Source organism: Nilaparvata lugens, chromosome 5 (genome assembly GCF_014356525.2).
Source record: "Nilaparvata lugens isolate BPH chromosome 5, ASM1435652v1, whole genome shotgun sequence".
NCBI lineage: Eukaryota > Metazoa > Arthropoda > Insecta > Hemiptera > Delphacidae > Nilaparvata > Nilaparvata lugens.
The window spans coordinates 45,381,846-45,398,941 of NC_052508.1; the positions used below are offsets into that span (position 1 = coordinate 45,381,846).

The following is a 17,096-nucleotide window of genomic DNA, read 5'->3' on the forward strand; positions in this document are numbered from 1 at the left end:
TGGACGTGATTGCAGTGATCTCCTTGATAAAAGATTAAAAAATAAATTTGATGTCCAATGTTTTTTCAAGCCAAGTGCATCAATTAATGCAGTTGTAGAGTCAGCTAGGGAACAAACTAAAGACTTTGATGAAAATGACTATCTAATTGTACTGGGTGGCTCAAATAATATAAATGAACCTAACTTGAATCATCTTCCTCAAGTAACAGAAAAAATCAAGGAAATTGTGCCACTCAGCAAAAAAACAAACTTAATAATAAGTACTATTCCTAATAGGTTTGATAGGCTAGAATTAAATGAAGCAATCAATTCGACAAACAAATCAATCCATAATACAATCAACAGCCTAAAAAATAAGAATTCTAAACAACTGGGGATTTGTTTTCTAAATGAAAGGCTGAAAAGACATAGCTTCACTAATCACGGGTTGCATCTAAATCGATCTGGCAAAGTAATCTTTTGTAATAGATTGGCAGAGCTGATTGAAAGCCGTTTGCAATCCTCTGGTTTAAAAACAGTCAAAAAAACAAATAACGATTTTTTAGTAAATTGGCTCAAAACAGTGAAAGGGAAATAGCTACAAATGCTAGAGATAGAGTAGCACAAGATGGTAAGGTTTTTAGTATTTATCATCAAAATATTCAGTATCTATATTCAGTATCTCAGTATCACCAAATGGAGACTGGCAAAAATTTTGTGAGCTGCTCCATACACTTTTGGAAATTACAACCGCTCGTTTCACAAATGTTATAGTAGTAGGAGATTTCAATACCGATTTTGCCAGGCAGGATAAAATGACAGAGGATATTAGAGATATTATTAATATGAATAATTTAGAAATTAAGGTCCACGAATAAACAAGAGTAACTCGAACTTCACAGACAATTATTGATAATATCCTCACAAATATAGAAGGTTGTAATGTCAGGTTAGGTAGCTCAGATCTATCAGATCATAACTATCAAATTTTAGATGTTAAGTTGCAGGGCCAGAATCCAAGCAGAAAAAAAAACTTTTGTGAAAGAAATTCAGCAATATGAGCTAGGAAATATAAATTGTTTGAAGCAGGAACTGCTTCAAGAAAATTGGAGTAGTGTTTATAACAGTTGTAACCTAAATTACAAATATAAGCAATTCATTGATACTCTAAGATTTCACATTAGTGTATGCTGTCCGATAAAAAAAGTAAAAGTAAAAAGTAAATTAAACAAAGTAGATGAATGGATAACTGAAGATATTCTTACTCAAAGAAATATTGTTAGGGAAGCTTATGAGGAATTTAAATTAGTGAGGGATGTTCCGAGTGAAGTCAAATACAAATGTCTAAAGAAAAACTATGCAAAAGAAGTGAGGAAAGCTAAGTGTAAGAGAACAGCTGAAATATTAACAACTAGTACCAATTTTAACTCTGCTGTTTGGGAGGTAATTAATAGAAATAGAAGAGCAGCTCAAAAAGATACCGTTACTAATGTCCCTAGGATAATCGATGAACAAATAAAAAATATGAATAAAATGCAATAAAAAATTTGAATAACAAAAAAACAGTAGGATTGGATGGGGTCTCAAGCAAAATTTTAAAAGAATGTGAAAATGAATTACTGGACCCTTTATTGCATCTCCTTAATACTTCACTAGAGCAGGGTATTTTCCCTGATGATCTGAAACAAGGAAAAATTTTGTCAATTTTCAAGAGCGGTGATTCTGAAAGAGTTGAAAATTATAGACCCATTAGTATTCTAAATTTAATAAGTAAAATTTTTGAAAGAGTAGTTTTAAATAGGTTATTGATGCACCTGGAAGAAATTAATTTCATATGTGATGAACAGCATGGGTTCCAGAAAGGGAAATCTACTAAGACTGCAATAGTATCCCTTGTTGAAAGACTAATAGATATAATAGATTCAGGTGAGAAGGCAGCCGCAATATTTCTTGATTTATCCAAAGCTTTTGATTGTGTGAACCATAGAATATTATTGGAAATACTAAAAACTGTAGGTGTGAATGGTATAGAACTAAAATGGTTTGAATCATATCTCATAGGTAGAAACCAGTGTGTTGAGCTTACCAAGGTGGATGGGAATGAAATAGTAAAAATTAAATCTCAAAAACTGGAGGTCCAGGCTGGAGTACCTCAAGGCTCAATTCTGGGTCCCTTACTGTTTCTGTTGTATGTGAACCAATTACCAAAATAGTTAAAAGATCACAGAGCTCTGTTGTTTGCTGATGACACATCGCTTATCTTTAACAATTATTTATTAGATAGTCTAGAAATAAATGCTTTTACTGGAGTACAGTCAATTGTCCAATTCTTGAAGCAAAGGCAATTAACAATAAATAGTAAGAAATGTCAATTCCTACAATTCAAAAGTAAATATAATTCAGTAGAGGATAGAGAAATAAATGTGTTTGTAGAGGAAAATGAATTAGACCAAGAAGAGAAAGTAGCATTCTTGGGAATTTTATTGGACAGGAAATTAACATGGCATCCTTACATTGAGAGGATATGTAATAAGATATCATCTGGGGTATTTTATAATTTATTCGGTTAGTAGGTTATTTGAACAAAAACCAGATTATATTGATAGGAAATTTTATAACAAGCTACCTCAAATCTTGAAAAGTAATGATGATTTGAAGATTTTCAAAAAACAAATGAAAAAATATTTAGTTGATAGAGCTTTTTATAGTGTACAAGAATTCCTTTCAAACCTAAACTAGGTTGAACTACTTAGTGTTAGAATTATTATGTAATAACATGACTTGTCTTATACTCCATGACTGGAGTCTTTAGGACGTAATCTAAAAAAAAAAAATATGAATTCTTTATGAATTATCATTACTCTTTTATACTCCAAAAGTTGTATGGTGGAAGCAGTGAGTTTCCACAAAAAAACTTTTAAAATACCCCTTTTTTGAAAATATGTAGCTCCAAAACCAGAAATCGTAGAATCCTGCGCGACTACTCAATTTATTGGAAATTTTATCTTCTTTAATTTTGGAGGGAATGGTTTATTTCGAAAAACTGGAGGTTTTCGAAATTAAATGGAAGAATTGAAAGAAGTCCCATTTGGGTTTTTAGATATGAAGTCGCTCTCTGGCGTGTCAGCAAATTTCAGATAAAATATTCGGTCTTTATTGAAAGAAATCTCACAAAAACCAAATATTGACTCTACTACTCATACGTGAAAAAAAAGAACTGCTCATGTCCAAACGAACATCTAGCACCGTGCAACCAAGTCTGATGCCTAGACTAAAATCTCACCAGTTTCACCGGGCGCCTCCCCAGGTGGCGGATTGGGGAATGCCCTCTAGATATAGGTGGTACCAAAGAAATCATATACCCGAGGTGGACCAAAACCAGCAAGAAAACTGCTGCCTTGCAGATGGAGCTCAGTGGACCTTCAAAGGTTAAGAAAGAAAACTCCGCAACAAAAATTACCTGGTCTTCCAGGTTGGGGGTTGGGCGAGGTGCTAATAACTCCTCCCCGGAAAAAACAACTTATTGTGAAACCTTATAATGAGCCTCGGAATTGGGACGGGGATAAAGGAAATGCAAATAAACTACGATTGAGAAATTTGGATTGGAATCGTTACTACTAGTGTTTGTATTAAGGTGCGTACAGATTTACGCGCCGCGAACATGAGCAATTCACTTTTAATCAGCTGATGCCAAGCTTTTTATATCTGTATCTTACCGTTTCTGTGAAAATACAGATATAATCAGCTAGTAGGCACTGGAATTGCCGCTAGAATTGCTGAGTGGATCCTACATACTGAGTAATATTCATAGATAGTCCACACAAGCCTGGCGACATTGCTTTCTACACAAAGCCAGTTACACACACATCGATTTGTTGTCGTTAGATTTGTTGCCGTCCTTATAAATTCTATTACATACAGATGATGTTTGACAAGTTCCACTAAATCGAATTCATAAGGACGGCAAAAAATCAATCATACAAAAATCGATTTGCGTGTAACTAGCTTTCGAAGATCCATACGATAATGTATTCTGTCATAAATTTAATGATTATCACAAAATGTCTAAGTGGGCTCAAACCTACTGCCATGGGGAGACAAAGAAATTAATTAAAAGCTATCAAAATAGTGATCTGGATATCTGTTACACTTTTTTAGTCTAAGACATAAAATGATAATCATGAAATTGATAACATAATTCATTTTAAAAATTCATTCAACAATTTAGAGGAGTTATTTTCTATTTTTTAATCAGCAAGAAAACGTTGGTTTATTTTTACCCTTATTTTTGGGTATTTTCAGAAATCAAGATATTTCACCTTATTTCTCACACGGAAACTCTGTAAGTTATATTATAATAGCTACAGCACAGCTACAAGACCACTGGACTCAATTTACTTTGGCAAAAAACACGGATACTGTTCAGTGTTCATGGTCCACGTCTATCAAGTGAAATTAGCAATACGGTACTGTCACTATACAATTATAACTATAACTGTAACTATAGAATTTTCACAATATTATCACTAGGAACTGGCAGGCTTTGAGTACGACTGACAACACTCTGTACCTTTACCACTGCTCTAGACTAGGCAAGCGATCCCTCTATATATATACCCTAACGTTTTCATTCCACAACAATCCAGAAAGATGGAGGCTTCTCTATTATCCACACAATACACGGGAATCTACCGATTCCGCCCCGCGGTTAGTATGTGTATGGCCACTCACATATTAAACGTAACAAAGTGGACGTCAGTGAAGTCATCAAAAGTGACGTATTGCTCTCACTAGAAGCCGACATTACGTTCCCCGACTGAAGGAGCGAAATCAAAAGTCCCCACCCCTACCCACTGTGCTAAGGGGTTGGGGGTGGTTTAAAGGTACCATTTTTTGGTTTCTCGCATAAAACTCGAACACTATGTATCCTAAGGACTTGACTGTCATATAACAAATTAAAGCTTACATAATTTCCGAGATATCCGCTGTTGAAGGTTTACCACCATTTTTTTTTTTTTTTTTTTGCTCTTATAACTTAAAATAGATGAGAAAAATCCATGCTGATTATGAGCTTATAGAGCATTATATTCTCTTCAATCTGATTTATAATTTCACACTTTTTACTTTCCTTGCCCTATTACCATAGGTAAGGAAAGTATTGCTTTCCGAAAAAAATTAAGAATTTCTAAATTTCTATACGTTTCAAGGTCCCCTGAGTCAAAAAAGTGTTTTTTGGGTATTGGTGTGAGTGTGTGTGTGTGTGTCTGTGTACAGGATATCTCATCTCCCAATAAACAGAATGACTTGAAATTTGGAACTTAAGGTCCTCACAATATAAGGATCCGACACGAACAATTTCGATCAAATGCAATTCAAGATTGCGGCTAAAATGGAGAAAATATTGTCAAAAACAGGGTTTTTCGCGGTTTTTTCGAAAACGGCTCCAACGATTTTGATTTAATTCATACCTAGAATAGTCATTGATAAGCTGTATCAACTGCCACAAGTCCCATATCTGTAAAAATTTCAGGAGCTCCGCCCCATCTATGCAAAGTTTGATTTTAGATTCCCAATTATCAGGCTTCAGATACAATTTAAACATAGAATTTTAAGTGGAAAAGATTGAGCATGAGAATCTCTACAATTAATGTTCAATAACATTTTCACCTAAAATTGAAAATAAGCTCGAAATTTGAGAAAATGTGACTATCCAATTGCAAACTGTTGGCAACTGTTGATTCTATTAAATCATTCACTATGAAGAGATAGCAGTCCTCGTATGTCTCCAGCGTTATTGTCCTGTCACCAGCTGGCTCAGATCTTCGTTTATAAGTAGACTTGAGATGCGCGTGCACACTAGCGTCAGCTGATCAATTTTCAAAACGGCAAGGAAAGTTGTGTGAGTGCGCCACACCAGATTTTTCGAATTTCCCTACACCTTTTGCAGCAGCTTCAGTGTTGAGTGTGAAATCTCCATTTTTGCAACAATAGACCAATAAATTGACAAAGGAATTTGGAGGGAATGTTTTAAGCAAAATTTTTGACTTTGCAGCTTTGTTGAGAATAGTTAGGAGGAGAACATATCAAAAGTCCAAATTCCTAACTCATGTGCTAAGGGGATGAGGGTGGTTTAAAAGTTGAATTTTTCAGCGTTTTGCTTCCACGCTCATATCTTGAGACCAATGCGTTCATCCGACATAACTAACTATTCAAAAATGAAGCTTGATAAATTCTCTACACTTTTTGTTCAGTGGAATTTTGTGATATTCCCAACAGTTCCCAAGATATTTGCTCTTGAAGGTGTGTGATTGTTAAAATAACAGGTTTTTATCTAATGTTTTGCCCTCTCAGGGCTTATAACTCTCCAACAAAGTTGAAAGTTGTGTGTATATTTTTGGCTTCAAAATTTTCTGAAATAACTTAATTTATTCAAAGTGCGGTGATATTAAGTGCAAAATTTGACTATAATTTGGTATTTTAATCATTCTAGATTCAAAATTTCTAGCTAATATATATTCTTGGACAGAACTTTGAACTTTAAATTTCCTCAGTAAGAACATAACCCATTTTTCGAACATTTCATTATTTATCAAAATTTGGGAACAGAATAGTTTTGGGCTATGCCTGTTGTTCTATCCCGATCATATTCATATGATTTGTAATTATATCAACGAATAAATAAATAAATAAACAATGCATAGTAAAAATTGATGCTTATCGAAAGTTTGTAGAGCATTGAATTCTCTTTGAAATGCCTCCACGTCGTCCAACCATCATTGCGTGGTCGGCCTCGCTTCCTCTGTCCCCCTGGTTGCTGATACAGAGACATACGTGCTGTACGGGTTTCCGGCATACGTTCCACATGGCCCAACCAACCAATTCTTGCTCTTCTAATTTCAGTATCAATGCTCGGTTGCCCATACAGATTATAGAGCTCATCATTTCTGAGTCGCCACCTATCAGCCTCTAGCACTGTTCCATAAATTCTTCTTAGAATTTTCCTCTCCCATCGATTCAACAGCATCTTGTCACAACTTGTCAACACCCATGTTTCACACGCATACATCACCACTGGTCGCAGCACTGTCTAATTTTAATGCTCCAGCTTAACAACCAGGATCTAAGAATTTTCTGTAGGCTGAAGTATGCCCTATTTCCAGCTTTCAATCTCTCTTTAATTTCCATTTGATTTTGTTAGTGATCAGGGATCCAAGATACTTGAAACATTCTATTGTTTTAAAGCGATGTCCTTCCAGTGCGAGCTCTTTAGATATCCTTCTCTGGTCTCTAGTCATCCTAATGTACACAGTCTTACTTCCATTGACTGCCAAACCTGCTTTTTTTGACTCTTCCTGAAATTTTCTGAAACTTTCAATCAGATCCTCCTCCCTTCGGGCTAAGATGTCTACATCATCTGCATATGCTAGGCACTGTACCATTCTAGTAAGCAGTGTACCTCCAGCATGCAAACCTATATTTCTGACTGCTCTTTCCAAGACAAGGTTAAACAGAGTGCCTGACAGAGCATCTCCCTGTCTCAGACCCCTCTCAATGCCGAACTCTCGAGAAATTTGACCAGCGATACTAACTTTGCTTTTGGTTCCTGTCTATGTTATGTTCACAAGGTGCACCAACTTATTTGGAATCTCCAACATGTTTGTTTCTAGCATATACATCCTGTCTACACTATCATATGCTTGCTTGTAGTCTATGAATAACTGGTGGACAGGAATATTGAATTCATAGCATTTCTGCAGTATTGTTTTGATAGTGAATATGTGATCCGTTGGTGCTCTCCCCTGTCTGAAACCACTCTGATATTCTCCAAGAACATTTTCAGGGTGCCAACCTCTTTGCTAACACCTTTGCAAATACCTTGTAAGCTACATTTAACAGAGCAATACCTCGGTAATTAGCACATTCCGACTTGGAGCCTTTTTTATGAATTGGGCAAATGAGTGCCATTTTCCAGTCATCCGGCATTTTCTGTTTCCTCCACACTTTACAGACCAGGGCATGCACCTTTCGCAAAACCAGGTCTCCTCCATGCTTCAACAGTTCAGCTGTAATTTTATCACTGCCTGGTGCTCTATTGTTCTTCAGCTCCTGCATGGCTTCACTGATTTCTTCAAGCCCCGGTTCCCGGTCCGCAATTGTCTGTTGGTCTTCCAAAAATCTGGACCCACCTCTCTCACCGATGGGATTCAACAAATTCTCAAAATTCTCTGCCCATCGATCCAGAACAGCAGCTGGGTCCTGTTTGTCTCTTATCAGTACTGCTCTAGCTTGGAAACCCTTCTTTTCTTCTCTTATCAAGCTGTAAATATCCCTTATTCTTCTGTTTGTGGCTTGTTCCTGTATCCTTTCAATCTTCCTCCTTTCCCAAGCTCGTTTCTTCTCTCTACATATGTTTGCTGCCAGAGTCCTAGCTCTTACAAACGCTTCTCTGGTATTCCTGGTCACTCTTTGCAGTGCTCTCTGCCTTGCTTCATTTCTCATGCTTATTGCTTCTCTGCATTCTTGGTCAAACCATTCTTCCCTCCGAACAGGTCGCATGTTGCCTAATGTTTCCTCTGCTGCTCTTGTCAAATCCCCATTATATTTCCAACTACTGATCAACTAAAAACCACCTGTGTGCTCGAGGCCCTAGTCACACATGGGCGACGGAGTCTGGGATTGATGGATCTATAGTTGGTGCTTGAACACCTATTGGTGTAAGGCTCAATGACAGATCAAATTACTTACCCTAGAGTGAAACCAATCTTCGCAGATGATACACTGCAACATTTCATCTGGAACTGATTCCTCCAAGTCAGGATAGGGCCTTTCGCAGGCGCAGTAGAGGCCACGAAAGTTGTGGTTGTAGCTGTTCAGCTCGTTCAGTTCTTTATTCTGAAGATAAAATCAATGGAGTTATGAGGGGTTAAACTTGGCATATTTTAGATCATTAGAGAAATCTGGACTAGACTATGTAAAGCAGAGTGAAAATATAGAAATCACGCATGAATGCTCGCACTGAACGATTAGATCATCCCAAGGCTTACAACCAACATTTATCTTTATAAGACCTATTCAATGTTGGAACAGACGGTAGATCTGCAGAGTAAAAAAGCAGGATGAGTTGTGGGTGACAGAACTGAGCTAGTTTACTACTTACATTGAAAGGTTCACATTGCATGAGTTTTAGTCGAGCATTAAATGAGTAAAAATGACATAAGTGTGAATAATAAGTTTCTTCCTATAGATGTGGAGTTAGCTAATAGTGATTCCATTATGAATTACGGAGAGTAACCACACTACAGTAATACATTTGGTCGTACAGTAATATTAAATAATAACCGAATATGCATTTATTTAATGCACCAAGAATCAAGAATACGATTCAGAGAAATGGTTAATTTTTATGTCACATTCCATTGAAGAATTAGTCATTACAGCATTTAAATACGATACAGTCGTACAAAACATTTATATTGTCTTTCATTTTGACTAAAAAAGTTGTCATTCATTTACTGTATAAAAGGTGAAAATATTATTTTTTGAATATAAAATCTGCTAAATATTCTTTTTATTGGAAATTGTCAACTCTCCCATGACATTTTGCAGCATATTCCATCAAATTCATACTGAAATCGTTATTTTTAGGTTGGGATCATTTTAGGTGGAGTGTTCAGGAAAACTCGAATTTTCAATTAACCTCATAGAATAAGGTTGCAAGGTGTCAAATATGTGGTGCGGAGGCGGGAACTGATTTATCCGTTTTAGGAAATGACACCCCCTAGAAATAAAGCATTTACAGTATTCATGACAACTTTTGTAGTGTTGCAATGTTGTTTACGGAGAAAAAAACTCGAACTTGAACTCTGTCGAACTATCACAGCACAAAACCAACGAGTTCAGTGTAAATTTGATGGAATGTGTCATAGGACAGTTAAGAATTGCATAGATTCCAATAAAGGACATTACTAGTCAATATGCTCACTTTTAGGAGAAACTTGAGAATTGCATAAAATCCACGGGGTACAGCAGATGTTCAAAGTAGAATTAGCTTTTCTTGGTGAATTTTTACTATATAAAACACTTGGAAAAATAACTTACTGGTTCCAAGCTGCATTTCTTTCCTTTGAAAAGGCTGTTGCCACAATCACATCTGAAGTTCCTGAAAAATAGAGACAGACCCATTCATAATATACCGAAAGAAAATAACTTGCACTTACACTGTTAAGTAATGTTCAGACCAAAATCTACAGCTCTGCAGAGTCTGTGGATGGATGGATTTAAAAAGATTTGTCGCCGGCTTAATCAATGCGGGTGTTCACACCGACATCTGTGTATCTGCCAGCCGACGCTCCAAGAAAACTCTGCTTGTATGCGGGTGTTAAAAGCGAGAAAGTTTATGAGAAATAATTAAAATAATTTTTCCAATTGTCAAAAGTAGTCGAAAGAACGTAATTTGGCCTCTCAGGAGTTTCAAAATAAAGCAGACTAGCTTATTTTTTTGTTTGGAAGTTTGGACAGTAATGTCCACTCTACCACTTAACCACGTCGTTAGAAAAAAATACAAATATAATACAAAATATATAGATATAGCCTCACCGAGCCCGCGCCGCGGTACTGCCGAGTTTCGGACGTACTACGGCGAGTGAGAAAACAAATGCTCTAAACTGTGTAGGGACACATACTAGCGCACCGAGTTAGCACCGTCACCGTGTTTGTTGCCAGAGCCGTGACCGCGCCGTCACTATAGTCAGGTCCACGTTATAATGACAGTGGATAAAGATAGAAGAATAGCGATGCCGATTCTCTGCATTAATTAATCATATTTCTACACTGTTAAAAACATAATTTGCACCGTTGTGAACCTAGAAAAGGATAATACCACCGGCTTAGTCGAATGATAGACAAGGATAGAAAAACCAAAGTTGATCAAATACTGTCATTATAACGTGGACCTCACTATAGTTCAGTTTACTTTTTGTTATATATTTCCGATACATGACTGATTGTGGTATTGTTATGTACGGAAATAGATTTGGTAAGTTGTTGACATTTGTGTGCCAGCACTATGATTCTCATCTTCTGTATCTACAGGTAATTAGTTTAAATTGAAAAATATAAATTTAAATCTGATGTAACAAACTTATATTATTAACAGTAGTTTGTAACACATTCAGGAATCAGACCACACAGAGCTGAGACAGTAGCACTACAGAACTGAGACACTGCTGCCGCTCGGCTGTCGCACGGATATGTGTGTTCTCCTACCACCATCACCGTGTCACGGGCTTAGCTCGGCCGTACGTCGGCGCGGGCTCGGTGCGGTTGTATGTGTCCCGACCTTTAGAGTTCAATATCGGAAAATAAAAGTCTATTTGAAAAAAAGTGTTTTTCAAAAAACTAAATCACTTCACTGCTGAAATAAAATCAAAATAGATGAATAGATGGGCTACTCAAGAAAATTTATGATTCAGATCAGTGAGAATTTGAATATAGATTCATTTGTTGATTAAATATAAATAGTAATTATGGATTTGAGGAAAAAACCTATGTTAGCTTAATAGCGTTTTAAAGAACATACGTGGGAAAGAGAATAAACAGTAGTGGAGAAAAACGGGATAGCAAATAAGATTTCAAATCAGAAAAGTTTTGAAAAGAAGACGATAAGATGTGAAATTATTTAATGTATATAATTATTTTGAGAATTAAAATCAATACAGAGAAGCTGATTGCAATCCAAGTTTACTGCTTATAGACAAGGAATGAAAAACTAGAAAGAGAAACTAATTGAAATTCAAAGGACAAGCACACACGCACACATTCAACATTTACACTCAAGCATCCTTATCGAGGATACTGATAACTTGAACGATACAAAGATCAAGTCCCATCTAAAGACTCAAACAAGCCCACTGCCACCCAACAACTACACGCGCGAACCGAGCCCCACCACCCAACAACTTAATATTGTCTGGCAATGCATTCCACAATCTAACTGCCTTCACCAAAATGATCTATTGTAAATCAGTGTTCTGTGTTGTGAAAAAGGATTGGAAAACATTTTTCGGAATGTTAATATCATAAGTTTGAAACTTTCAAGTTACCTTTTTGTATACAGTTCAATCAGATCATGTCCCTCATGGCAATGATAACTGCAAGCAAGGCAAATGCAAGCAGGTTTATCTTCGTTTTCAATGCAAGTCTTACAAGAAAACAAAGCTTGCCGTTTGACGTATCCCTGCAAAATAAAACCACAATAAAAATGAATTAAACAGCTATTAATTACATTGAACAAAAATCTTCTAATTGGAAATTAGAAAAAGCAAAGATCATAAGTCCTTGGATGACTAAAATATTATTAAGAAAGATTTTTTCTCTTACATGAGAGAAAAAAAATATATATGTATATGAACGTCCAAGAAGGGATTCCAGTGTTTAGGAAATAGAATGCGTTTTTTGACATATTAAGATGCTACTTCCAGAGAGAAGGCGTTAGGTTACGTCAGGTAAGGGATATTTCACATGACTGCTTCACAAAGACGGGGGTTCTCCTGTTCCCTAGTCTGGACCACGGTATTTAGATGAAAACGGTAGGGGTCATGAAATGTGTGCGCAGTGGCCAGCCAGCTAGATTACGTCATCGCCACCAACCGAGGTTTTTAATACCTATTGGCAATTTTATGAAACTTATTAGTTAAAACCAGATGATTGAATATAAAATGACGTCAGTGACACCGGAAATTTAGCACAAACATGCGCGTGACACCTACCGTCTTCTTCTATATACCGTGGTCTGGACCACTGAAAACCCCCGAAACTCCGCCAGAGGCTTCACTTTGATCAGCTACTCCCACACACGGAGTACAGTACCTAATGCTAATGTCGAAAATAAAACTGAAACTAATAAACTTACTGGAAATAAAACTGAAATAAATAATAAATAAATTGACTGGCACTGTAATAACTGATAAAGCTAAAAGCATAGCGTACGGTAACTAAAACTGAATAAAAATATTCTAGAGCTTCATACTATCAATATTTTGTAGCCTATAAAATTTTATTTATCACTAGTGCACTCGAAGTAAAGTGCAGCATTATTGTTTTAAATCTAGTACTAACAAAATAAATATAATTCAACCCAATTCTTTGGTAATTTTAAATATAAGCTCTTATTAAATGCCCTATATTAACTGAGCTCAATTAACTTTAATGCCCAATCAATATTGTATAACAAGTTAGATGAGAATAAAGAGTAAACTTATTCTAGAATTAGTATGGGGTATAGCAGCCTATTAATAGTAGTACTACTACATGGATAGAATGGGCAAATAAGTTTATTTATTGTTAAAAATAGCTAAATATAGCAAGATAAAGTAAGTATAGCCTATTTCACTCTCCTGTTTACTGGATTGCTAACCTATGACAGTCTCACTTGAATATTCAACTTGCGGAATAGGATGGTTATAATTTCACTAAGCCAAAATGTTTCAAAAAAACAACATTTTAAAAATTTAAGAAAACTAAATTTTTGGCAAATTTCAAATCTAGAAACATGTTGGTTTTAGGTAGGCCTAGGTAGTGATTGCTCAAATGAAGAGCCAAAAAAAGAAAGTTCTAAATAATATGGGTACAGTAAACATTTCTTACCTTATTATAAGAACAGTTTTTATCATCAGATGCACCCAAAACTGCATAGGCTTGAGTTTCCCATTTTTGCTGTTCTTCAAGAACATCCAACATTGTAACTGTGTTTCCCTCGTCTTCCATGTTTTCAACATTTGAATCAAAAGATTCTGATTTAGGAGTGTTTTCCATGATAAAAATATTATTTAGATTAAGATTTCTTTAATCAAAATTTTATAAAAAGCAAATACCACAATAATTTTGTTAGCTTCACTTATCTTCAGTGGATGATCTTCTCAAAACTCAACTCATGTAAGTTAGTAAGAGAAAACAGAACAGAAAAAGAAAACAGAGCCTGACAGAACAAGAGCAAACAACCCAGCTGTAGGCTGTAGGCTGTAGCTGGATTGCGGAAACTTGGCTCTTTTGATTGCAGCGCTATTAGTGCTTTGACTACCGTACATGATCTTAATAAAAAAATGACTATTATATAATTAAATTGATTCATCATTTGAAATTGTTCTTATTAGCATTGAATATTTGCAAGTAGTTTTTTTTTTTAGTAACGTTGCCTACTAGAGGATAGCAATTATTGGTTTCCTTTTGCTGAGCACATTTTCCCGCCAAAATTACCGTGACACAACTCACGGAAACGAGTAGAAGTGTGACCCCTATTTAGGTACAGAGGGACAGCCTGATACCAGATACAACATAAACAGTTGCATCTTTACTATTATTACAAATAGAAATCTACACAACAATTTATTGTGAATCAATTTTTAAAACGGTACTTGAATTTATAAATAAAAATATAAATCTCAGTACCCTTTAATATTGTCACATGTTTCAGAAATTAATGCCATTTTAATGTCCAAAACATGTTGTGACAATAACTTGAAAGAGTACTTAGATTTATATTTTTATTTATATTAAAAGTAGCTCTAAAGAAAAAAGACAATTCTTAGATTTCTATTTTTATTTATATTCAAGAGTAGCCGAGTTATATTCAGAGTTACTCTTTAAGCTGATAACTTGTGAAGTGTTACCGGCTACAAAAAAAGTTCATTACTTGCGTGAATTCAAGTCCTATGAATACATAGACTAACGTGGCATCTATTATATTTTTGCATTCCAGAAATAATTTCTATTGCAAATCATCAGTTTATAAAACTAGTGACCTCTTGGGTTAGAGAACTCGCCCATGAACTGTTGTATTACTAGTAGCTCTGTGAACAGTAGACCTCGCGCAGTTACAAACCACAGCCTCCTCTGTCGATCAGACAAATCCTGTCTGTATGTCGTGTCAACAAGAGAAAATGGCGAATAACAGAAGACACTTTAAAGTTTGTAATATAAATTAAAACAGGATGTACAAACATAAATAGATTGAAAACACTTGAAAAATTACATTAGAAATGGGGGAAATTTTCGGAGACTAACTTTTTAAGTTAGTTTTTCAAACTGCAGTCTGCTGGGTTGAGGAAGGAGACTTAGTCTCCGAAAATTTCCCCCATTTCTAATGTAAGTTTTTGAGTGTCTTCAATCTATTTATGTTTGTACCTCCTGTTTTAATTTATATATATAAAGTTGGGAATGTTGGGAACAAAGGGGGCCCAGCCTTTATATATATATATATATATATATATATATATATATATATAATATATATATTATATATATATATATTATATATATATATATATATTATATATATATATATAGATAGATAGATAGATAAACAGGATACACACAGCAGGGATAGATTAAAAACCTACATTTAAATGAGAATTTTCGGGGGCTGGGCCCCCTTTGTCAATCAACCAGGAAGTGAAGTTGTGCAGATTTGAACATTCTAATGGTCGTGACCACAGAGACATGGTAGAGATGTTGTATAGACCATAGAGCACAGACGAACAGAGGCGCACTGATTAAATGAGCATTATGGGATTAGTTGGTGGGCAATGATGGGTTATTTCAAGCAGGAGATTTCAAATTTGAGTGGGTTATGGATAAGGAAAGGTGTAGATTATGAATTGATAGAAAAGAGGAGATTTAAAATTAGAAATCCGAAATGAAGTAGAATAAAATTAGAAAATGGAATTATAGAATTGAATGGTCTTTCTCCCCAATTCCACACACCTTTATTCAAATTCCAACATCAGATTTCACTGCAGTTTCTTGATATTGTTCATGAACAGTATACTCTACCAACTCCCATTCTGTCTATCTCCATTCTATCTATATCATTCTGTCAACTCCAATCTTGGCCAACTTCTGTCTTTCATCAAACTGATTAAACTCCACAATGATCCTTCCCTTTCCAATATTTGTGATGAGATCCTCAAAAAATCAGATTGTGCTCTAGAGAAAAATAGAAACTCTCACCTTGAAAAACTTTCTTCCCTGTATAAATCCAACTTCCAAAATAACCTGCCTCTTCAAATGCATCATTCCAACATCCCCCCCTCATCAGTGACAAACCCAGCCTTGCCTCACTCTTGAACCTACCACCACCCTGCCACATTCACCCCTCCTTACCTAAACGTTTGCCTCAACAACCTCCATCACCTTCAATCCATCAAGAAAACGTTGAAAATCCCACTGTCCTCAACCTATCCTCAAGAAATCTTTCACCTACAGATAAATCAGTCCTCAACGAGGGTCTTTTTTTGCCCCAACTCCCAAACTCAATGCCATCAACCTTCTCTCTGATACTGTTCACTTCACTAGATATCTCAGATGGCAAGTATACTTCAGTGGCAACAACACCTCTGACCCTTCTTGCCCTCCCCCCTCGACTACTTCTGACCAAATCATCAAAAAGTTTGCCCCAAAATCTAATCGTGAACCCAAGTCTCTCCCAGCCAACCACCCTGTTGAAATCTTCTGCAATTTACTCCTCAACAAAGTCAGCTCTATAAAATTCATTGAATCCCTCACTCCAACCCCCAACCTCACATCCCAAGAGTTCAAATCCATCAAAGACCTTCGCTCTGACCGTAGTATTTCCATCACCAAAGCTGACAAAAGCTCAACCATTGTCTTACTGAACACCACTGATTACATCAAAGAAGCCAACCGGCAACTCACCAATCCCGAACAGTATCAACTTCTGCCTTCTGACCCTACTCCACGAATCCAAAAGAAAGTCTTCAAATTTCTGATGCAATACGGTCCATCTGAAGGCCTCTTGGACTCAGACATCAACATCCTTTCCCCAGACACTCCCAACACACCACACTTCTATCTTCTTCCAAAAATCCATGAACAAGGCAATCCTGGTCGTCCCATTGTTTCAAGCATAAATAGCCCAACAGAACGAATCTCTGCCCTTGTTGATTTCCACCTGCAACCCATTGTTGCCTCCCTACACACTCATCTCAAAGACTCCTTCCACTCATAGATCCTAAGAAACACAACCCTTCCAACTGATCAACAACTACTCCTTGTTACCATTGATGTGGCCTCCCTCTACACATCCATCCCCCATTCTGAAG

At 36.1% G+C, this 17,096-nt stretch overlaps 1 protein-coding gene across 1 annotated transcript; it reads right to left on the bottom strand.

Moving 5' to 3' along the window:
• Positions 1-8,685: 8,685 nt before the first annotated feature.
• LOC120351387 (putative E3 ubiquitin-protein ligase UBR7) lies at positions 8,686-14,006 on the bottom strand. The gene is made up of 4 exons (XM_039428430.1): positions 13,624-14,006; positions 12,081-12,214; positions 10,078-10,138; positions 8,686-8,871 (listed from the first exon to the last, which is right to left on the bottom strand). The coding sequence occupies exons 1-4, from the start codon at positions 13,789-13,791 to the stop codon at positions 8,701-8,703; spliced, it is 534 nt and encodes a 177-aa protein (XP_039284364.1). The 5' UTR covers positions 13,792-14,006; the 3' UTR covers positions 8,686-8,700.
• Positions 14,007-17,096: the final 3,090 nt, after the last annotated feature.